Source organism: Microtus ochrogaster, assembly GCF_000317375.1.
Source record: "Microtus ochrogaster isolate Prairie Vole_2 chromosome 14 unlocalized genomic scaffold, MicOch1.0 chr14_random_1, whole genome shotgun sequence".
Lineage (NCBI taxonomy): Eukaryota > Metazoa > Chordata > Mammalia > Rodentia > Cricetidae > Microtus > Microtus ochrogaster.
In genome coordinates, this window is record NW_004949096.1 from 34,829,446 (window position 1) to 34,854,841 (window position 25,396).

General features: G+C 41.3%; 1 protein-coding gene across 1 annotated transcript in view; it reads right to left on the reverse strand.

Annotated features, from left to right (window-relative positions):
- The window catches only part of Atp8b4 (ATPase phospholipid transporting 8B4 (putative)), a 148,698-nt gene that overhangs the window by 64,768 nt on the left and 58,534 nt on the right, over window positions 1-25,396 (reverse strand). Inside the window, exons 9-14 of the mRNA XM_026787834.1 lie at window positions 24,682-24,840; window positions 17,972-18,060; window positions 15,472-15,668; window positions 10,968-11,176; window positions 6,644-6,690; window positions 2,185-2,350 (exon numbers count right to left, since the gene is read on the reverse strand). Of these exons, the coding sequence (XP_026643635.1) occupies window positions 2,185-2,350; window positions 6,644-6,690; window positions 10,968-11,176; window positions 15,472-15,668; window positions 17,972-18,060; window positions 24,682-24,840 (867 nt within the window). The remainder of the gene's footprint in view (window positions 1-2,184; window positions 2,351-6,643; window positions 6,691-10,967; window positions 11,177-15,471; window positions 15,669-17,971; window positions 18,061-24,681; window positions 24,841-25,396) is intronic.

Consider the following 25,396-nt stretch of genomic DNA (forward strand, 5'->3'; position numbering starts at 1 on the left):
TGAGTTGTAGCACAATGTAAATTTTTAATAATACCAGAATTGAAAATGAATCTACAAATGTGAGAACTATCTGAAAGATAAAATGCCAAACTGATCAATAAAGAAACAAAGATAGAGGAGGAAAAATAATAGTTCAAAACAATTGCAGAAGAAAAATGAAGGCAGAGGTGAGAGAAAGAAAGCACCAATAGTCTCCAAACTCAGTCAACAAATGGGAACAGAATCTTGGAGGCCTCGTTAGTAAAACTACTTAAAGAGCTCCATTTGGCACCGCTGGACACTAGGCTCCTTCTCCAGCCAGCTCGCTCTGAATGGCAGGCTGAAGCAATACTTCTTCTATGGATACATCCTTAAAAATATTTTTCTACACTGGCTGGGTTCAAGCCACCTCATAAAAAGGTCAAGACCCGAGTCTGGGACCCAAGACCAGAGGTGAGAGAATGCAGTCGCGTCAGACTACCACAGACTAGGAGGTGAATGAGAAAGCGAACCTATACATAATTCTATCTCTAATAAAAAAGAGCCCTGGCAGACTCCTTGTCCTAGCCCTGGAAAAGTAAGACAGTAACATAGGTGACATGACTTTCAGAACAGAGACTTCATATCCAGAAGGTCGGTTACATGATCTTCTTCATCCATACAATCTTGAGCAACAGATTGAAGCAATAAATGCCATTCACCAAACAGGAATTCTCTCACACAAAGAGGAACAGACAACCAGAAATCACCAAACACTTGAGAACAACACAAAAGTTAGATGCAGAAGAGGGGGAGGAAGGGAGGGAGTGAGGAAGGGGGGAGGCAGAGAGGGAGGGAGGGAGGTAGGAAGGGAGAGAAGAAGAGAAAAGACAAAGAAAGAGAGACAAAGACAGAGAAAGACAGAAAGAGAGAGAAAATACTCAATAAAATACAGTATACTGGATGGAACAAAAGCAAATTTCAAATTAACTATAATTAATATCCTCAATGAGATCTAAAGAATATCATAACATTAATGGAAAACAGATTGCTATTAAAATGAAATAGGGTTTGGGAAATGAAATAAGCTCAAAAGGCAGAAATAAAAGAGACCTCCTTAAGGCAATTCCCAGAAGGGAATATAATAATTCCTTGTGGTGTTAATATTATAAAGATCAATTAAAGCCATAAATAAAATTATGTGGATCTTCAAAGCAATTAAAATCTAAAGAATGGGTTAACCCAGCACTTATTACTTCCTTGGGTAGTAATTTTAACTTAATATTTGGTAGCAGAAGGAAAAAAAACTACAGGTGAGACCGTTAGGCTTCAAAGGAAGAAGCTGCTTCTCCGGCATCATGAATTACCTCCCAGCATCAAAATGGAAAGTAAGCCAGCTTGTTTTGAAGCATTTTGTGAACTTGAGCTCCACCAACCATGTAACATGAAAGAGGCCTTGACCAGAATGATGACCACAATGCTTTAATATAAGTTTACCCCCATTCTATGGTCATCTTTATCCATTAGACGTTCATGTGTCATGTAACTCAACTCTGTTACCCATTTGTTCTGGGTTCTAGAAGCTTCAGAGCCAAATGTGGTGCTCAATCAAAAGAAGCATTTCATCCAGCTGAAGGACATACTTGGAGCTTTCTTTTCTTATTTATTTATTTTTTTCTGTAGCTTTGGAGCCTGTTTTGGAACTAGCTCTTGTAGACCAGACTGGCCTCAAACTCAGAGATCCTCCTGCCTCTGCCTCCCAAGTGCTGAGATTAAAGATGTGCGCCACCACCACCCAGCCTGGAACTTTCTATTGGTACTGTATCTTTTTCTCTTTAAAGTATTTATGGGGACTGGAGTGATGACTCAGCAGTTAAGAACACTGGCTGCTCTTTCAGACAATCCAGGATTCATATCCCAGCACCCACATAGCAGCTTACACCTATCTGTACCTCTAGCCCCAGGTGATCAGACACCCTCTTCTGGCCTCCATGGGAACTGCACACAAGTGTTATACAGACTCGAGTGTGGGCAAAACACCTATACACATAAATAAAATTAATACAAAATAAAAATATTTCCCTGTTTATGAGAAGCACCCAGGATAAAAACAAACTTTTTGGAATAGTCTACCTTAATTTAGTTCAGAAATCTTTCCATTTTAATATCAGTGCTTTTCTTTGTTATGTTTTTTAAAAGATCCCTACTCAAGCACACTTCATTTACCTGCACTGTCCTCCTCTGACATTACAGTGTGGCAGAGAGCAAGCAAGCGAAGGAATTCATGCACTTTGGGGTCCCCCAGGTCAATGGCTTCCATCAGACTGTGGTCAGAGAAATGAAGCACTCTTTCTGACTGAGATTTGCCTGGGACGTCCACAGCCTCCCTTTTCTGCAAGAGAACACCACCACCGAGTCAAGCTTTTTCCAACAATAATCCATTGTTGTCTTTTCATTTTTGACCTTTGTACTCTTCATGGGGCTGTTACTTTTAAAAACACCTTACTTAAAAAAAAAAAACCTACAGCCATTAATTAATCCCAAATTGTTTGAAAAATATAAACTCTAATATCCATTTCACATGCTGCTGTGTAGCAAAGTAAGGCTTCCATCCCAGAGGGAAGTTCATAAATACATGGGCTGTTAAGGAGGAGGTGAAACATTTCACCCTGCAAAGAAGATTAATCTTAAACTCAGCGAGGACACAACTCAGAATAACTTCAGGAAGTCCCTGAAACCAAACAGATCCAATAGACCCCCCCTCCTTCCACAAGTATATAAGCAGTAAAGACGTGTATAAGCCGTGAAGGACGCTCACCAACCAGAAACACTGCCTGAAAGGGCCAGAGACCAGCCAGGCTGCCTGGAAGAGACTCAGACCCACTGAGCTGCCTGGAAAGGACACTCTCCAATCCTGAGCTGCCTGTAGGTTGTATGGGTTTCCAGCTTTCATGAACTATCACCACTCTAAGGTGGGTTCTGGTAATGCAGCTCTCTGGGATAGTCTGCCATTTTAGTACAATGGCAAGATGGATTGGTGACCCCAAAACAGACGTCTCTAATAGGCAAAATCCTGCTGCCTGGGCAGCAAGGCTATATCCTGTATTATGGGACTTCATGTCCCTGCCAGTCCCCAGACCATAGGTGCAGGGCATGCGGCTCATTCCCACTCCCAAGGCCTGGACTCTGGCTGAACTATTTAGTAAAGTGGAGAGAGAGACATGGGACAGGGAGGAGCCCTGGTGAGGGGCTTGCAACAAGAGCAGGCTGCAGAGTCAGAGCCAGCAGCCCTCACTGGTGTGTGGCCGTGTAAGACTGAGAGCGTTTCTGTCAGCTTCTACTGCTTGTGAAGCCACCAGTGTCGACGTCTTGGTGTGGGATCTAATTGTCCGTCCCACCAGGCCGGTGAGTATGCCTTCCTGGGCCAGCATGGAGATGAAGGAGCAGGTTAACTGGTAGTTATGGGTCCTCTTCTGCTCACCAGTCTTGAACTTCCCTTTCTTCATGTTCTCCCTGAGACAAACCTCACAGTTTACAGTCTTGGCTTCCACACACTTCAGCAGGGTTAGCTAGTACTTTCCTCCACTCAGGGGCTCACTGGGCCTTCTCTCCACCGTCTGTCTTCTACCATCTCCTTCTCCCCAGGGCTGCTGAACCCTCTTGTCTTGGCTTGGTCTGATAGAAAATGAGGAACCTTTCCCACCATCTGTAAGTGCCATGGGATTCAGTTCACTACCCTCAGCAAGGTGCATCAGGCCCTTGCTGATGATGGGACCCAGGTCACTGACATCAGCACCCAGTCAGCTGTGATTGTCTCCTAAAAGCACCTTGGTGATGTGGGAGATGCCAGGCCTAGAAGGCTGTGTTGACCTGACAGAGAAGATGGTGAATGAAAGTATTGCCAATCTTGGAAGCTGTGTCTGTGTGGTCACTGGTAGAGGCAGGAAGGGTGGCCAATATGCGGGCACAGCCACCCCACAGCTGATCTTGATAAACAAGAACTGATAGATCATTATGAAATTCTTGAAGCTTCCCAGCCAAGACATTGATGGTGTTGGGCTGCATCAGCGACAGCTGCCTATCTGAAGAACTTATGATCTCGGCTACTCCGTCCTCTCTGCATGTAGCTAATGGCAGAACTGAGTTCTGCATGTCACCCTTTCACTTAGTTGTCCTTGCCATGGGAGTGCTGCTGAAGTGGGCACACTGCAGCTTGACTGCAGCCCTTACCTGCTGCCATCTCTTCTCCTGCTGCATAGGGTCCTTGATATAGCTGTGATTGTCCAGAGAGGCTGGTAGCTACTGGACAATGTGGATAGGAGTCAAGGGAACCCCACTGAGGATGCTTCCCAGAGGTTTCACCAATGGATAGAGTTTGCTGGGAGAAGTATGCGTTTGAACTCGTAGGCACGAATCAGTTACCTCCTCCGTACCACTTGTGCGGGTGCCCTCAAAGTTAGCTAGGGCCCTGCCTGTCTCCAGTACCGGGGCAGTGGGGGGGGGGAGGTCTTGCCTCTGTCTAGATTGGTCTCCTCAGTCTGAATTGGCTCTGGTTTTGTTACTGTAATCACTGCAGGGCCTGCATGGCTGTTTGTCAGTTCACCTTCAGTACAGATAGCCTAGCGTCATACTTAATCCTGTGACTGGATATCACTTTCAGTAGCAAGGCCTGCATGCTTCATGATAACCCATCAGGCTTCATCTGTCTACTCCTTACCCCTCCCCCAACCCAGGGCTCATGACCAATATGGTGACTTTTCAGCCCAACCAGCTTAAAGATAGGCCCAGAGATGACAATGCAGCCTGCACTGTTTCTTGGAGAGGTGATGTGCTTCCGGCCTGGCATGGCAATTATGTGCTTGACTTGCTTGGGGGCATTGCCAATTGCATAGCCTTGGCTCCCAGGACTGAAGGGCTTTAGTGACATCTTTCATGTGGCCCAGGGTAGGGCCCACTTCCATATTTCTGCAGTTCAGTAACATACTAAGCATGAGTGTTACAATAGCTGAGAATCAGCTGATGGCAAAGGTGGTGGTACTCACGATGTCATCTTTAGTCATATTCCCCACCAGTGTAGAGACCTTACCTTGCTGTGAAGATGAATCCATATGCCGCCCCTGGCATTTGATCTCAACACCACAGAGCTCCACTTGTACCCTTTGACACCAAAACTAATGGGACATCCTGACCTGACTAACTTCATTTTGAGAGCAAAATCTGACCTGAAATAGTGTGTGTTTTTGCTATAGCCCCCTTTGAACTACTAATACTTATGAATTAGCATTTGCTATTACAAATACAGTAATGTGTTCTGCTGGTAAGCAAGCCCTTAAATCTCATTAACCGTCACTAAAGAAAGTGGTGGGTACAACGTATTATTTTTCTACAACCCAAAACTTGGGAATTTCTAACCATTCTTCCTTAAATTTATTACTGGCATGTATTATCGTTTGGCATTTGATTCTGAAGTTAAAAGAACAGATGATCTTCTAACTACTTTTTAAAAGAAAAACAACACTGAGAGAAATTATCCATTCTGAGATCCAGTTTGTCAACACCTGCAGTAAAATTGCAGCCAGGTGCAGGCTCTTTCATCCTCAAACCAGCTTTATTCTAAAATGAGTAATACTGAATAAATATTATTGATAGTGGGCCAGAAGGCAGGCTAACAGCTTTATGAATTATGGGGCATACGGATTCTAACAAGCATCTGGAACAGGAGCTATTTTCCCCATTTCAAGATGAGAATCTGAATTCTCAAGGCCAGCTATGGAGGAAGTGGCAAGGTCAGAACTGAGCAGAATTTTCTGTTTGAAATATTTTGCAGCTACAGCTTCTAATCTAACTCTTGATTATTTCTGTACCCAAACACAATTTAATAACCACTACCATTTATCACATATGCATTATACTAGCTTTTTTCATGTAAGCGTTTGTTGTATCTTGAATGTAATAAATATTGAATGTCCTTGAAAAGTCCATGTATGGAGAGTTTGGTGTCCAGAGGGGTCATGTCAGGCAGTGCTATGAACCTTTAAAAGGAGGCAATCCCAGTGGAAATGACTTTGATCATTTACAGTATGTCCTTGAAGGGATTAGATGCCTCTTTTTTTATATGATTCAAAATGTAACTGTTTGCAATATCTAGCAATCTGCAGACACCCATGCATTTTTATGTAGTAATTCCATTTATTAAAATGCATTCCACAGGACACCCCAACATTGTGAAGCAACATAAGTACCCAGTTTTCCTCTGAGTTTTCTTTACTATCAAACTATAAGAAACATTTTATATTCCCATTAATGCTTCCTACAATATATATATTGTAGGACATAGATATAACAGGTTATAATTTAACAATTGAAAATAATAAGCACTTAAAATTGATCTCTTAAGGCTTCTGAGGCTGAGGTTAAGGAAGAGTGTGCACATTCTACCATCATACATTTATAAACAGTGAAGCACATTTGTTCGCATATGCAAAAATGTCTCTAAGGGTTTGGAAACTGTTTGATCAAGGTACCTAGATTAGAGGAAATTTTGAAGCATGTGAATCTATTTCTTTCTGTATTATACTTTATGTGTCTCATGGTGGGTGATACAAATCAGGCCCTTAGGAACATGTCACACCTTAAAAGCATATACAGTTTAAAATTAAAACAGAGAATGAAATGTCTTCTCTACCTTAGTTATTTCTTTCTTCTGGCCCAGGTCATCTAGTACTTCACCTGCTAAAACAAACATTGAAAGTAAATAGGAAGTAAAATTGAAGCCAATTTAAATACTTAACTTTAGAAAATAAACCTAGTATTTTGTTTTGTTTGGGTTTTGGTTTTTTTACACTTTGGGGAGACTATAATATAATTACATCATTTACCCCTTCCCTTTCCTCTCTCTAAACACTCTTATATACCCCTTCTTTCTCTCTTTAAATTAATGGTCTCTTTTTCCATTAATTTCTATTGTATATGTAAATAAATATATGTAAATATACATATATCCTCAAACACAGCCTGCTCAGTCTGTATAACATCACTCATATGTATGTTTTCTGGGTTGACCATTTGTATCGGATAACAAATTGGTGTGCTCTTCCCTGAAGCACTACCACTAGCTGGAACAGAATTTCAAATACTGGCCCAATATTTTTAGCCCTATACATGGCAATTAATGTAGTGAGATGCTTATGCTTAAGATAAAGCTAAAATAAGTAGGCATTAAAAAGAAAGCGAAGAGACATGTATCTCCATCTTAGGCATCGCTCAGCCTACATCAGAGCAGCTTTGTTTTACAGAAGATGGTGATTAAGCCAGAGACCCACAGCTGAGAGGCTGTGGAATTCTCGGTCTTAGAGAGAGCATCTGTATCACACCCCATTCACCCAAGGCTCAGGGGTCATGTCAGAGGAGGGGACAGAGAGATTGTAAGAGCCATAAGAGGTGGATGACTCCAAGGAAACTGTATTCTGGACGCCACAGGGCAAGTATGAACTCAGCATAGTTGAGACACTATGCCTAAGACCTGCATAATCATACCTAGGTCATACAAAACCCCAGTGTGGAGAGGGAATGTGGTCACCAAGTCACACTCCCAGCTAAAGATCTGTTGTCATTTGATAGCTACTGGCAGAGGGGAAGTCAGTTTTCTTCATGGGTGCAGCCTCTAGTGCGTAGAATATCCTTCAGTAAAGGCCACACATCCAAGAGCAGATATATGTGCAGCATACGTTAAGCTTGATGATGGGTTAAAAAAAAAATAAAGACACCAGGTTGGATGGGTAGGGAAGGTGGCAGGAATCCAGGAGTAGTGCTGGGACAGGGTGAATGTGATCAAAACACATCGACGAAATTCTCAAGGAACTAACAACAAATGAGCAAACAATAAAATGAGGAACACTGAACAATAATGCTCCCCATAAGAGCCATAGACTCACAAAAACCCCAGTGCCTGCCCTGGGAAATCTCCTTTTGATCTGGTGGTCAGAGTGAGTCCAAGAGCCTTAGAAAACAATATAGATAGGCATTGCCCTTGGTTATCTCCCAGAACTTAAAAGCAAAATCCTACACTAAAGACACTTCAGACACAGGACTTGGAGAAATCAAGCTGGAACTAACCTGGAAGACTCTTCCCTGAGAACTAATTTTAATAGTTCTATATGAAGTTTTATATGAAGATATTATGTGAGCTTTCAAAGAAAAAAAAAGAACCCTTATTCTACATTGCTGTATGTTGGAAGTATACAGTTACTTTTATTTTTCAGGGGTCACAGTTAAGAGATTACCTTGAGTCTCAGAAGAGACTTTGGGCTTTTGAAGTGCTCTTGGAGTGTTGAAGACTATAGGAACTTTTGAAGTCAAATGGAGCACATTTTGTACCATGAGCTGTCAATGAGCCTAAAGGATGGCCATGAGCCTTAGGGAGCAGAGCTGAATGCCATGGTTTGAGTATGACATGTCACTCATAGGCTCCCATGTTTGAACACCTGGTTCCCAGCTGGTGGCACAGTCTGGGAAGGTTGTGGAACTTTGGGTGTTTTTCTAACCTTCCCCTGGTATTTGAAGGGCTGACACGATTGAGTAGGACTCTTATTTTTTTTTTTACAGTAGAGAGGGATTTGCATCCACCTGTACCAGATACTTACATCATCACTTTCAACAACCTGGCATCAGGAAGCCTTTAAAGCAAGTTTTATGGATAAGGAAGTAGAAGAACAAAGTCAAAAGTGGAATGACTATATTATAAAATGTCAGTACGGTGGGAATTTATAACCATGTCTTTTTCTTCACATATAACTTTGTGACGATGATATTTGATGTTTGCTTGTGCTTTTTCTGGGGTGCAGGTCTAAGCTATGAAGGTAGCTCACCTGCCATGCAGGAGGAGTCCTTGAGCTAGTAATGAATCTAGTCAACCTCCTGAAACACAAATCTCGGGTTCACATGGTCACGGTCCTATCATAATCACACAGGCATTAATTCTAATGAAATGTTAAAAAGAAGAGAAACAATTGTATCTTTGTACTAAATGGTCCCCCAAAGAGATCTCATTGCAGGACTTGTGATAAAACAGAAGAAAAATTAAAGTCTAAGGAGGTAGTAGTTCTGAGTCCAAACACAAGATATGGATAAGTATGCTGGCTAGTTTTCTGTCAACTTGACACATGTTAGAGTCATCAGAGAGGAGGGAGCCTCAACTGAGAAAATGCCTCCATAAGATCAGCTGTGGGGCATTTTGAAAGTCGGTGATTGATGTGGAAAGACCCAGCCCATTGTGGGAAGTACCATCCCTGGGCTAGTGGTCCAGGGTTCTATAGTCACACAGACTGAGCAAGTCACGTGGAGCAAGCCAGGAAGCTGCACTCCTCCATGGCCTCTGTGTCAGCTCCTGCCTCCAGGATCCTGCCCTGCTTGAGTTCCTGTGCTGACTCCCTTCCATGATGAACAGTGATGTGGGAATATAAGCCAAATAAGCCCTTTTCTCCCTACATTGCTTTGGTCATGGCATTTCATCACAGCAACAGTAAACTAAGATGACAAGTCAGAGTAAAAAGCTACAATTTCCCAAAGCCCAGATCTATGATTCAAAACAAGATTAAGCTGTGCCCAAATTTAAAAAAAAATTCTGAGCAGTCTGGAGGTGTGCAAGAAAGAACATATTTTAAGGGTATAAGTATATTATAAATTATAATCATGGCTAAAAGAGAATATTTAACCCTTTCCCTTCCTTTCCTGTATACTATGAGGGAAATTACAAAACTTTCATAGGCTTTTTAAAATATGAACATTTACAAAGATCTTAAGACCTCTACTTGAAAATGTCAAAAAAGTTGTCTCTAAAAGTAGTCTGCAATAAACATTTCTACAAATGGCCTTTTGGCCCACATGTCTAATAATTTCAAACTGCTTCTCAGAAAAGATGCTACTTATGCTAATACGAAGAAAAAAGATCCTTACATTTTATGATATCCTCTAATATTCTTAAATATTCTTACTTACACTACTATTTAGGTCAAGGCAGTATTCTTAGAAAGCCTCTGAAAATAATGCCCATACATTTTCAGTAATGGTTCTATGCTATTTACTAGGAATGCTGGGGCTATAAGGCATGCAAGAGTGCTTAGGCTGGAGTCGCCATGTCCACTCCCAAAGAAGGCAGGATATGCAGCAAGGAGTACAAAGGAGCTTAGGAGACCATTACTGCAGGGGTGATGGTGGTAGGGTTCAAAGAAGGGGAAGTCAAAAGGCAGACAGTGTTTCTCCATCCCTTGTTTTCCTTCAGGGTCAAATCCTGCTTTAAAATATTGGCAATGTGTGACGTTTTCTTCCCATTAGGAGACAAAGAAAACATAATCTCTCTTGGAACTCCTTGACTTCCCAAAATATCTTGACTTTCATGAATTAAGGTAAGAGATTCAGAAGAACACTGTGGAAGGCCCCATTGAACTCCCATATTCTCTATGAAAGAAACTGTCTACTAACTAGCTAATACCTGGTTCAGAAGGGCCAGGTATAAAAAGAATGCTTGAAAACCCAAATACAGATTATTTATTCACATAGAAGGATGGATAGGGGAACTTGGCTGTGAAGGAGTCCTAGAAAGTGCGCACTTCAGGAAATAAATATTAAATTTCATCACAAACACATGTATTGACATTGGTCCCACAGAAAACCATGAGAGGAAGCAAAAGACATTGGCTTAACAAGATAAATAATGCTAGCTAAAACTCATCCTTCCAGGGAATTGGGCCTCTGGAGCATTGCAGAGAAAAGCCACATGAAAGAGTATGAAAGGGAACCATCTCTACCCATGAATGGGCAACAGATCCTAAGTTTCATCAAATTGTTCCAAACATGTACAATAACTAGTTATGGGTATCCATTACCCGCCAAGCATCATGGCAATGTTTAATAAGAAAGCCATGATGAGTTGGGTAATGGAATATTATTTTTAATGATGTTGCTTATTTATTTATTAAGTTATTGCTAAGAAGAAGAAACTATTCCCTTACCGTAGACTCTCCCATTGATGGAACATTTTTTGAAAGTCATGATATTTTGAGTGAGAGTTCCTGTTTTGTCGGAGAAAATATATTCAATCTGGCCCAGTTCTTCATTGAGTGTGGTTGTCCGGGCCTCGGCAGGCATTGCCTTGGTGGTGTAATACATCTTCCGGTCCCAGTTTATAAAATAACTGTGTCCCAGGCGGATTACTTCCACGCTGTGGTCCGTTAAGATGAGAAAGAAAGAAAAGAAAGAAGGAGGGAGGGAGGGAGATAGGGAGGGAGAAGAAAGAAAGAAAGAAAGAAAGAAAGAAAGAAAGAAAGAAAGAAAGAAAGAAAGAAAGAAAAAAAGAAAGAAAGAAAGAAAGATTCCATCAACATCTGAACACCATGCTTTGCCAAATTCCTCAAGGGTTTCAAAAACAAAAAATGTAAATGCTCTGTCCCTAGGTCCTAGCAACCTTCAGAAATGCCTCAGCTGAGAATCTGTTATCTGTTCATAAACCTTAGTGTCCAAGTGATTTCCTCACAAGCATCATAAGGCAAAATCGCTGCCTCATCAGGAAACCTCAAGCAATGGCCTGTGGTTCTCGATGTTGAATCAAGCCCAGTGGAGAGTTTTGTATGACATGTTAATTTGAAACTCCATCTGAGTCTCAGAGTGAACAAACCCTTACTGAAGATATTTGGCATACATCTAGCTGGAAGAAATGCATTCTAAGATATTGATCGGGTTTTGTTTTGCAAATAAGCCAGCAGTAAATCTCTATTAAGTAGCAAGCAAAACGTGATGAATCTTGACTAAAAACAGGGTTTCCCACTTCCTTTCTTGCATTCCAGTAATAACTTATATATTCAAGCTCCAGAAAGGCAAAGTTTGTGGACAAGGGTCTTAGTCCAAAGTTGTCATCTCTAATGCCAGATTGTGACAAAATGAGGCACGGCTCTTTAGGAGACTTTATGGAGGGCTTCTCTAAGGTTTGTGCTAAATTGTTCACTGCTTTCATAAAACTAAGTGCAACTTCAATAAAAAAAAGATACATTTTCCTAGGAATTTCATTTTGAAAAGCACTTCTATTGATAACATAAAGTGATTTTATTCAGTTTTCCTTTGTTTTTATATAGTTCCACACCACAGCTGAACAGATTTGTTCCTGGACATTATGTAATTTTACTGATAGGAGAAGTTTTTAAATTATTGCTGACCTAAATGAAAGCTTGAAAGTCTCTCTCTCTCTCTCTCTCTCTCTCTCTCTCTCTCTCTCTCTCTCTGCATCGTGTTTTCCGATTTCAAAACCATTCTCTGGTGCTCTATCATGGAACATGAATATGAGGCCTTGCCACATTCCATAGATGGCCTTGCTTCCTTTTTCAAAGTTTTGCATAAGGAGCATCACATACGTTATCTCGTTATCTCAAAGAGAGAGAGAGAGACTGAGAGAGAGAGAGATCACTCACACTATTAGAAGCTTAGATGAATTCTGGCAGTGGTGGGAATTATTTTGGATGCCCAGGTTCATAATCACTTGCATGCGTTATTTTTTTTTTCTGGATAGGTTTATTTTAGTTTGAGCTTCCTGCCTTGCTCACTGGATTTAAATTCATGTCTTTATATATTAACAAGAGCTTTCAGAGAAACATAAAACTGTACTGATAATAGCAGCACCTACAGTTTATTTCTTATCTTTTTTTCTCATCTGCACTTGAAGAAGGCTGAGTGATGCGCACATCTTCCTTGTGTCCTGAACGCTGTACATCCAGTTCTTCAAGTACACTGGGAGCATCTACACTTCCAGCTAAGGGTGGTATGAGACAAGGTCGTCTCCGAGTTTCTCCCATGCTGCAGTACAAGCCAATGGAAAGCTGCAAAAATCCCTCACATTCTGGGACCTTAAAATCGCCTGTCGAGATCTCTGTGAGTTCGAGACCAGCCTGGTCTACAGAGCTAGTTCCAGGACAGGCTCCAAAAACCACAGAGAAACCCTGTCTCGAAAAACCAAAAAAAAAAATCGCCTGTCGAGAATGTGGGTCTCCGTTTGGCTTGGGAAAAGAGGGTCTAGGAGGGAGACAGTACAACATGCAGCCCTCTCCTTCACACACCACACACACACACACACACACACACACACACACACACCCTGTGACTGGGCCTTTCTTAATGCATAAACACACTGACAGCATGGAAGTATCTTTTTCAAAATAAATGTCTTTGCTCACCTAGAACTGTTAACTGTTCAAAGTGAATCATGAACTCTAGCCATCTGGCACTGGTTTATGTATTGTACCTATCCAAAAGCCTCACAGAGGTTTTTGTGGATGCCTTCAGCCCTCATCACAGAGACACCCGGCAGTTCTCTGGTCCTGCATCACTGTGTTTAAGCACTTAGGACCAAACAGCCTGAAATTTCTTGGACCATTCTTCCCATTGGGTTGAGATCACAGTTATTCAGCACGAGGGGAGTCTCAGCTTTTCATCATCACCAGTCCCAAATCCCACACGGTTTAAAGACAGAGAAAAAAGGTTGCAGGGGCCAGCTGTCTGGATTTAGACCTTCAGATCTTCATTCTGACTATGCAATTAGTTATGTAATCCTGACTAAATAAACTCCCCATTTCAACAGAGCCTTTTGAGAAGATCCGGGGGACACATAAACGAGATAACGTATGTGACACTCCTTATGCAAAACTTTGAAAAAGGAAGCAAGGCCGTCTATGGAATGTGGCAAGGCCTCATATTCATGTTCCATGATAGAGCACCAGAGAATGGTTTTGAAATCGGAAAACACGATGCAGAAGAAGGTTGTGAAAGCAAAGTGCTGAGCCAACATCAAATAAATGTAAACACATACACATAGAACAGTATCTAAAGGTAAGTGCTATGATTTGGATACAAAGGAATTCAGAAATCAATTATTTTTAATGTCCTCATTTTATAGAGCAGCACATGTTTGACAAATACAAGACAAAAAAAAAGCCAAGTACTTTCATGAAGGCCGGGGATATTATTACCAATGCTAACATCAAAAACCTGGGCTGCAAATATTATAAGTATGGTTTTTGGCTAACAACTACTTACTAAAAGTATCCCTAAAAGTAAAAGGGATGCTAACCTGGGAATCTAGCCGTGTTTAAAAAACAAAAACAAAAACAAAACAAAACTACCTCTCAAAACATTAAATGAAAACTACCAGAGCAGTACAAGAAAGACGATACAAAGAGCCTGTGTCCTCCACAAGGGCATAAACTATGCATATGCAGATGGTAAGGCACTGTGCGCATGTGCAGATGGTACACCTCTGTCACATTGGTTATTAGGACACGAGAGGAAAGCTACAAAGTTAATATAGCTTTTATGGCAAAGAGCAGCCTTTACTACCGGCTTTGTAATGGGGTTCAAGCACGAGAGAGTCTCGGTATCAAAGATGAGCCAGCAGAATACAGATCACACAGGGCTCAGGCTGCCCACAGCTGCAGAAGGCCCGGAGTGATTTGTGGTGCTGTGGCCACATGCCTAGACTTCAAGTCAATTTCCCGTCACTTGACATTTCAGCTTCCTGACCTCTATCCAAAACAAGAGTGAATTTTCTTCATAACTTCCCTTGTTTCACTGAAGCTCAGTTTTTGGAAAGAGAAAAAAGAGGTTAGTCATAATTAGTGGAGATTCGGAGCTGGGGGTTTTGTATGTTGTTAAAGTCCTGATGGCAAGAACTAACAACCAACCAAGTCCTAGCTCAGCTCCAGGATCTCTGGTACTGTCTGACTCAGTCTTGGAAGAATTGGAGGATGTCTCGGGGTAGATCTATCTAAGTCTCATAGAGCACACTCATTCACACACACACACACACAGACACACACACATCTGCATGGAGAAAGGGGAGGTGGAAGCAGGGAGGAAAACATGCATATGTTTGGAGAAAGAAAACACATACATAGGGAGCAAACATATACTCACACAGAGAAAGAGAGAACACAAACACAAGAAAGATGAAGGCAGATACAGACAATGACAGACAATTTTAATAATGCTTTGTGGGACTAAATCTAGAAATTGTAGATCAGGATAGTGGGAAAGATGAACTATACTTACTAACAATGGCCAAGGACTACCACCTTACTGTGAGTCCGTTCTGTATTTATAACAGCTGCCAATAATAAGGTAATTTCCCCATCATTACAGGGCTAATGAGTGATAGGCAGGAGCACCTGTCTCCTGGCACCTGCAGCAGACCAATGACAGGGGACCACATCTCAAAATATCCCAGGTTTTCTTTTTCTTACCTTAGACCAGCTCAATTTTATCAATCAGATTGCAAGAGCATAGCGCAATTTACATGTTCCAAAGAAATGCATTTCTAAGAGACCTTACTAATGAAGGAGAGAATAAAATATATTGTGATTTTTTAAAAAGTACGGGTTAAACGGAATTAAAGAGCAAAGTCACCTCATTCCTAACACACGCAGCAGATCACACAGAGGAGTGATGAAGTGAATCCACTGCAGTGTAAACGCTCACCTCACATATAACGAAATGGGCACAAGTGTGTTGAGGATGATAACGTATGACCAGAAAGTTAAGAATCCTGAGAACAAGGAACTCTTCTCGCCTTCGCTCCGAAAGAGGAAAGTTCTGAACTGGGCTCCAGTTTTACTCTCCCAGATTGAATTTCCTATTGCGAGAATAATTCCCAAGCATACCAGAAATCCAAAAATCTGAAACAAGAATAGAAGTATAGAAGTGAAGGTTAACGTGAACCCTAAATTTGTCAAATCGACACAATGTAGCTACAAATCAATTTCCCATAAGAAACTATCATTTGAAAATCAAATTATATAAACCTTTTCTTACTTAAAATAAAGCATATGAATAAATTCCATATGGCTAAAATATGACATGCATTTTCTCCACTCTCATTAAGGCAGATACGATTATTCACAGATTAAAAACAAAAGAATAAGCACAGAAAAGACTATGCTGCAGATTGACCCCTATCACAAAGGCAGCTACAAACCCTTACTCAGAAAAATCACGTTTCAATGCTTTAGGTCCAATGTTTGAAGTCCCTAGAGGTGCCCTAGAGGTCCCAGGGCACATCAGCTGTCCAGCTATAATGGACTGTAATGATTCACCTCAATTGATAGTGTGATTGATGGACTTTAGGATCAACACGGAAACAAGCCTGTAGCTAACTCTAGATGATCTAGACTCGATTAATTGAAGAGGGACGACCCACCTACATGTGGGCAGCGACAACCCACCACCAGTTGTTCCCAGACTGCTTAAATGAGAGAGCCAGCTGAGTGCCAGCATCAGTCTCTCTCTGCTCCCTAACAGTGTGTGTCACGTGACCAGCTGCCTCCTGCTCCTTCTGCCTCGTCTTCACCACCATGAACGGCTGCATCCCCAGAGCTGTGAACCAAGCTGAATTCCTTTTTTAAATGACTTTCGTCGGGTGTTTGATAACAGCAACAATATGAGCAACTACTACCCCGACTGGTGCTCCCTCTCACCACCTCACACTTGGAGCTCTTCGCTGTGGATCTGCCCACAGATCCTTACACAGGGACAGCAGAAGATAGGATGAGCTGAAACACCTTGTGATGTAGATACTTTGTGTTTGAAATCTTTGAAATAAGTGGGAGATAAGGCAAAAATGGGTACCAGATTTTTAACATCACCATTACTATCAGAATTAGAAAAGCAAACATTTTAGAAGTACATCAATCAGAGACAAGGAAGTCATCAGTGAGTCTAAACCCTCAGTCTCACAGATTAAGGACACAAATGTGGTGTCCTAAAAATGAATCTGGGGAGATTTGTTCTGCTAAGGGTTCCTCTATGTCAGAGGCTCACGCTAGTCACTCTTGAGGCAGAAGTGGATGTACAAAGTAGGAATGTGTCCAATTTTTCTCCAAGAAAGACTTTTCCTGAGGTCTTTAGCTGTTTTCTGCTTCATTCTCATGAATAAAATAGAATATGAAGACAAAGTTGAAGAAACCCTTACTGAAGATATATTAGAAAAACTAGATATGAGAGAAAAATTGTGTGTCCCCTATACCCTACCAATTTGGTATCTACATCACTGTAGCTTCTCCTTTTTTTGGTATCTTCTCCTTTTAACAGTTGGTATTATAAATTAATTGAATGGAAATACTTTAAACAATTGAAATTAATGATGCTTGGCATTAAATGCCCAACTTAAGAAAAAAAATTGGCTTTTAAGTCCCGAGAAAATCATCCTATTTACAACCATGGAAATGGAGGACAATACCAGCCTCTGAGAGAGTGACTTTACCCTATAATAGATGATAAGTGATGATGATGATAATAATGATATGATAGATAGAAAGAAAGAAAGAAGGAAGGAAGGAAGGAAGGAAAGAAAGAAAGAAAGAAAGAAAGAAAGATAGATAGATAGATAGATAGATAGATAGATAGATAGATAGATAGATAGATACCATTATCCACACTATGTAGAGAGGATTTGAGCAAAGATAAGATTTTACTTATCTCAAAAGTGAGATAGCTTTCCAAACACAAATCCTTGAAGACAAAGGCCTTTTATAAAAACTAGGCTATCTCTCACACTAACTTCTACCACTGTCTGAAAATTTATTTTGATCTAGGAAATAAAAGTGAGTAAACTGAGCCTTAAATATAAAATTGACAAATGCAAGTTTCAAAAAGAGTTCAGACATCTGAATGAATTCTCAGAAAAGCAAATTAAATATACTAAGATAGCAGTGACTTGTGGCATTGCCCAATTCGATCACAGTGACACACCCATGCCACGAGGGCACTCATCACTCTCCCAGGGACTCTCCCACAGAACAGAGAGTGCATCACCCTGCCAGGGACTCTCCCAGAGTACTAGACTCTACTCAACTTGTCAGTGAATCACCCCGAGTACTAGAGTACTGCTCAACTGGCAAATTACTCACCCAGAGTACTAAAATGTGCCTCAACCTCTTAATCTACAGCACAAGGAATGCTCATCAGCCTGTGAGAAACTTACCCACAGGACTAGGGTATTCATCAATCTGTCAATGCTTGTCCTTTTAAACTTTGTCTTGCCACTGTTCTGCATTAGTTTAGTGTCAGGACCTGTAAAGAAAAAAGTAACAATTTTGAAACAAAAACAATCTAATGGCAGGTATCAATACATACCTTTCAATAAAAACTCTGAGTGTTATAAATTCCCCCAATCAAAGGGGACAGACTAGTAGACTGGCTCAAAAAGCAGGAATCTTCTGTTTTCTACCTTTTAGAAAGAAGCCTACCACAAAAGGCATAAACTACTTTAGGGCTAAAAGATGGGAAATATATTCCAGCCAACAGAAATCCATAAAACAACCAGGTGTTACTGTTCCAATGTCTAACAAAATAAACCTCAAATCCAAACTAGTGAGAAAAGATAAAGTAATTTCATATTGATTAAGGAGAAACCCTGTAAAGAGGATACTATGATTCTGAACATACATGTCCTGAACACAGAACACCCAATTTCATTAAACAAAAAGCACTAGATATAAAGTCACAGATTAAGTTCAACCAAATAGTAGAGGGTGAGCTTAATTCCCTACTCTTACCAACTTACAGGCCATCCTGACAAAATATAAATAAGGCTGGAGAGATGGCTCAGTCATTAAAGGCTAGGCTCACAACCAAAAATAAACAGAGGAATTCCTGAGTTAAATGGCATCGTAGATCAAATGGACTTAACAGACATCTGCAGAATATTCCATCTCAACAGTACAGAATACATGTTTTCTCAGCAACCCATGGACTAGTCTCTAAAATAATCATCAGGACCCAAAGCTAATCTTAACAAGTAGAGGAAATTGAAATGATTCCTTAAACATAGAATAAAACAACAGCAACAACAAAATACAGAATCATAGTTGATAATATGACTCATCCTCATTCTGGTCAATAAAGCTTCTTAATTCAACTTTCTAAGAAGTTTCTGATATTCCTCTTCTCTTGTCCCATAGTCCCTATCTTGGTCTAAATATCATCATCTCCTAACTGCAAAAGTCTCATTACTGGGCTCCATGAATGCCCTGAATGCTGATCATTATTTCCCTGCATCTCAAACCCCAATTGTGCACTCATTTCAGGACCTACTGTCCATTTACAAACACTATACATACTACAGGCAAGATTCCATCCTTCCCATATATTTATTTAAAATATTTAATATATTCTGCCTCTTAAACACTCTTGGGATAAGGACCAAACTTTGACACATAAACCACAAGGTCTGCACAGCCCAGCTGTTCCCCCCACCTCCAGTCACATCCCCATGAGCATCTCCTGTGTTTTCTGCTCCCCGTCAGAACACTGAAGGTTTCTGACCTCACTCACACCACAACACCTTGACCCATGGCTTGCCTTTAAGGCAGTTAGCTCTTTGCCTTCCTCATACGCTCTGCTTTCTTCCACTTTCCTGACCCTTCATTTTTGTTTGTCTATAAATCTCAGCTCAGGAAAGTTTTACCCAAAGTCAAGATCTAATCACATTCTTCCTTTATAATTCTACTACTGTGATGCATGTTCTTCTAATCAGCACTCATCTCTGTTTGAGATGATATAATCACCATCATAATTATGTGGGAGTAGCATATTGACAATGCCATATCATTTCTATCCTACAGGACTGACAACCATATGAGTAAAGGGAATACATTTGGCTTTTTCCTACATTTAACCCCTAGTCAATCAATCATTACCTTAGGCAATATAGAGTGTCTAGCATGTACTTGGCATTCAGTAAATAATTAAATTTCCCAAAAATTTAATATTTCTTATATTTTAGGTAATGTGCAAATGTACTTTTATTTTATTTTGATAATTTCCTGTAAGCATATTGTATTTACATCATTTCTACTTCTCCTCCCCCACAACTCTTCCTAAGTCTCTTGCTACTTTCTCTCACATTCATTGCCTCTTCGTCTTTAATTACATATATATATATCACATATGTGTTATATATATATATAATTTGTTGAGTCCACTAGAGTTGCTCCTATGTACATGTGTTAAGAACAGTAGGGATTAAATAACCTGTCAGGGGTTCATCCCTGGAGAAGGCAGAGTCCCCTAATGCTTATAAGGTGACAAATAAGTTCTTGCAAATAAAGAATTTAACTTTCCTGAGACTTCTTATCCTATAAGCCCAGAGACAGAACTTGAATCTTGACATATCTAACTTGAAAGCTCTTGCTCTAAATTAATATTTGTAAACTACATGAGACAATAAATCAATGTATATTTAATTCTGTACCTCATTCAGGATCCTAACAGGAATCACCAAATAAGAAGGATTATAGAAAAGTTTATGTAGAAACTCCATAAAGTATGGGTAGGGGCATGTTGACTAATATGGCAAGAGAGCTTAGTAACAATCAAACTGTTTCTCCACCTAAGACAAAGTGATGGTGTATTATTATTGGCCCTAAGGGGAAGGTGTATTATTTATTGAATCCTAAAGGTAGGAGCTCTAGGTTTTCAGCCTTAACAAGAGTAATCTTATGTTAAAAGAACCCAACAAATCTGAACTAATTACATAGGGATGTAGATTTGGTGAATAAATACCTAGAGTTTAATCGTTTTCATCCTTTTGATTTTTTCCAAAACTCACCAATACAAAAAACAAAAATTAAGGGAAGCTGTGAATACCAGCCACAGAGATGAGCCTGCAAGGCAAGAGAAGGTTGGAAAATGAAGAGATAAGACCCCTACAAGAATATGAGCGGCGGCCAGCACATCAGGGACTTTATATACACCAGGATGGCACTGGGCCTACAGACTCCTTGAGTGAGTATGGCCCCTTCTCTCAGAAACAAGCTTTGCTCCCCTCCTGAGGACAGCCACCAGCAGGGAAGTATGACCAGATGTCCATGTGTATTAACCTTATGAATGATAAGTTTGTAAAGTAAACCATCCCTCTGAAGTCCATCTTTGCACCTCCTAAACAGGATGTGTAAGTGGGATTTAAATATAAAAAGAAGAGTTGATAGTTCATTTTGGATTCTATTTTCACAAGATCTAACTACTGCCTGTGACTTGTTTCCTAAGTCAAGACTTAGGGACTTGGGGTACCTAGCTGTTCAACTCTGATGTGGACAAGAACAATCCTGACTTTCTCTGCTTGCCAGTATTCTGACTAAGGTCTCTCTTAACTAACGTCAATGCAAACATTGTTTGCTTTACAAACATCTACCTGACAAACGCCATCTAAAAGTGAACATCTGGGAGTCAGAGAACAGAGGGCTCCTTTTCTCCTCCACCAAAATACAGAGAATAGTTCCATTTTCCCAGCCCTGCCCATAGAGATGTTAGTGTGTTCTGAATTGTTGGTAAAAGAATTGAGAAGCAGGCATGGAAAAGATATCAACAAGTATCCTCTTCCATACACATCATGCGTTGTACCTCAGCAAGGTACTCTAGTGTGCTAATATTATCCTGTGACCCACACAGGGAGGAGCCCAGGAAGTCTTAGAGAAAGGATTCGCTGCCTGATCTATCTGATCCCTAGTCTGTGGACTTCTGTTCAACTCAACTCCTTCCTTTCATATAAGAGGGTTTTCCTACAGAGACATTTTTATGAAAACCTTGGCCCCTCAACAGCTCTCAAGACTGACTCTCAACAGTTGTCCAAGGACAAGCAATATGACTCAGCTGAACTAGAGCCTTGAACTAGTCATTTTCAACAAGATCGTACAGATATAACAAACTTTTGAACGACAGCCCATCCCTAGGACGAGGCATCTCCACTTCAGTGATAACAGACATCAAATCAAGAGAATGTTTACCGGGAGACCTTTAGATGGGGAGACTGCTCTGAAATCTCCATGCTTTTAAGCTTAAAGTAAAAGAAATATATGGGTAAACTTGGCTTTTTTTTCTCTGCAAGAAAGATGGAAATATGACATAACCATAGACTTACTTAATCTCATTAATAAGAAAAAAATCTGATGAAACTACATTCAGCCTCAGACAAAAGCTTGATTCTACTTCGTTTCTAGAGATTTGCTGGGTCTTTACACATGGCATTGCCCTGGGAGCAAAAGCAGCACCCACGCACACAGCTGAGGGTATTTAGAAGCATTTTTTTTCTAGCTCTGGAATGCATTGAGTCTTTAATAAGCATTTGTTGTTGCTAAGGAATCTCAAGAAAAATAATCCAATTTCAATTACACATACAATCAGCAGAAACAAAACATATCTTAATTTGGTGTCACAATAAGTAGGATTTTTTTTTTAATCAAGGACTAGAAAATGAAGCTACTAGTCCAATTTGGGTGGCTTTGTCGACTTGTGCTATTGTTCCTCAGAAGGAGAATGCTACCTCAGACTCACAGACATAAAGAAAGCAAAAACAGTGGATAAACAAAAGACCCCCATCCTACAACAAGGACATTTGTTCAGCTATGTTCACGGAGGCTTTATTTATAATAGCCAAAAACTGGAAACAGCCTAGTGTCCCTCAACTGAAGAGGATGTGACATTTACACAACAGCGCATTACTCAGCTATTTAAAAAATGACATCATGAAACTTGCTGGCAAAGCTGTAGCTAGAAGAAAATCAGCCTGAGTGAGACGACCCAAACCCAGAAAGAGAAATATGATATGTACTCACTTGTAAGTGGATATTTCACTGTTAAATAAAGGATAATCATGCTAAAACCCACAGACCCAGAGAGGCTAAGTAACAAGAAGGGTTCTGGTGGGACACATGGATCTCCTTAGAATGTGGAAATAGAATAGATTTTGTGGATGGAATGGGGGTGGTTGGGGATGGGAAAAGGAGGAATCCGATCTGGGGGGAGGGTATGGGAGAAGAGAGTATGGGGAAGAGGTGGGCACTTAAGGGTGATGTGGAAACCTAGAGCAGTGAAAACTTCCTGGAACCTCTGAGGGTGACCCTAATGAGGACCCTTAGTAATAGAGAATACAGAGCCTGAACCAGCCATCTTCTGTAACCTGGCTAGGCTCCCAGTGGTGGAAGTGAGACATCAATCCAGGCCCAAAACCTATGACCCACAACCTACCTGTCTTTCCTGCAAAATGTGCTGGGGTAATGGTGGCTCAGAGCTTGTGGGAGGGTCTAACATGAGGACCATGTTTAGCGAGGGAGCCCATGCTGAACACTGCCTTATGGCCCAGAACCAGAAGTTAGATGGTCCAGAGACCTAGGGCAGAACTAAACACAGCTGGTGGGGAGAAAAATCAATGAAACGATCCCTAATGATATTCTGCTATACTCATAGGTCAGTGCCTAGCCCAGGCGTCACCAGAAAGGCTTCCTCTGGCAGCTGATAGGAGCAGATACAGAAACCCACAGACAAACTTTAGGTTGAAATCAGAGAACCCTACAGCAGAGAGAGAGGAAGGATTGTAGGAGCCAGAAGGAACAAGGGCACTGGGAGAACACAGCCCACAGAGTTAGAGTCATGGGGGCTCAGAGGAGTGAAGCATCAATTGCAGAGCCTGCACGGGTCTGCATTGTTTCCTCTACACACACGCTGTTTGTTTAGCTTGCGGTGCTTATGGGACTTCTGACCGTGGGATCAGGGTTGTCTCTAACTCTTTAACCTGTTCTTAGGGACCTTTTACTCCTACTGGGTTGCCTGGTCTGCCCTTGATATGAGGGTTTGTACTTAGTCTTATTGCATCTTAGGCCATGTGATATTCCTAGGAGGCCTGCTCTTTTCTGAAGGGAAATGGAGGATCAGTGGATTTGGAGGAGGGGGAGCTGCAAGGAGTAGGAGGGGAGACTAAGGTACAGATTTATTGCATGAGAGGAACAAACAAAAAGAAAGAAGACAATGGCACCTTTTCCATCCATCCATCCATCCATCCACCCATCCACCCATCCATCCATCCACCCATCCATCCATCCATCCATCCACCCACCCACCCATCCATCCATCCATCCATCCATCCATCCATCCATCCACCCACCCATCCATCCATCCATCCACCCATCCATCCATCCTAGTCCCATCAAGCACAGCCTTCAGACCCATCTGCCCTGGTGACAAACAGATATGATTGCTCTCCAAGAATGTTTTCTCAAAAGAGCCTCCTGACCTTCTCCAATGACAACCAATGTGAGCGGCAGAGTGAGGGAGTGCCTTCTTTCCTATCACTCTTTGGTTTTAAGGGCAAGTTATTGCATAGACTAACAGACACATATGATGGGGCTAAAGAGAAAGAAACTGAGCAGTAGGTGTGTAGATACCACCACATACTGAAGGCTTCAGCATCCTTAAGAATGAATTCAAGGTATCAGTGGTTCCCACACGCTGGGACCACATGGACTATACTCAGAGCACTGCTGTCTCTTCTAGGATACCACATTCTGGGGTGAACTCAGAGTCAGCACTTGGCACTCAATAAGAACTCTGTGAGAACCTAGACAACAATGAGGACCCTAAGAGAGACATGCATGAATCTAATCTACATGGAAAGTAGAAAAAGACAAGATCTCCTGAGTAAATTGGGAACATGGGGACTTTGGGGGAGGGTTGAAGGGGAGAGGAGAGGCAGGGATGGGAACAGAGAAAAATGAAGAGCTCAATAAAACCAATAAAAAAGAAATTAAAAAAAAATAAGAAGATCTCTGTGAACATCCACATCCATAGAGAACTATGCACTACACTGAAGTGACTCCAGGAAGGGACGGCGCAGAGATGGCCCGGGTTTACTCACTGTACCTGCAAAAAGAACCATTCCAAAGCACCAACTGGTGTTCCTCAGGATGCAGCCTCTCAGGATTATCTTCTGGTTGCTGAGAGTGTGCTTGCTGTCCTTCCAAGAGAGGACTCCGGAGAACTTGTCTAACTTGTTGTTAGGTGCCTCACAGACGACAGTCCCTGGAAAGGAAGCAAGCCTCTTTAGACTCCCTGCGAACTCGCTCCAGGAGCCCCTAGCATCATGTCACCACCCGACTGCTGATCTGCAGTATGCTGTCCTTCCCTTCTTGACAGCATGCTGTTGCACATGCAGGATGTGTGCTGGGAGAAAATAAACTGCAACAAGAGAAGACGGAAATCCATTAAGCATTTTAAAGCAGGACTGTCTACACTGACCAACAAGAACAGAGCCCACGAGAGCCAAGGGATTTTTTTCCCTTAATATGAGCAAGGGGTCAAGACCATGATGGAGACACCCACAGAAACCCTGAGCTAGTGGAAACTCACTGACTCCAGAATGACAGTGGGGGAACCTGAATACTACCAAACCAGGCCCTCTGAATGTGGGGGACAGTTGTGTGGCTTGGGCAATCTGTGGGGTCACTGGCAGTGAGACCGAGTGCATGAGCTGACTTTTTGGAGCCCATTCTCTATGGAGGGAAACCTTACTAAGCCTAGATACAAGGTCAAGGGACTATGTCATGCCTCAAAGTGATGCACCAGACTTTGTTGACTC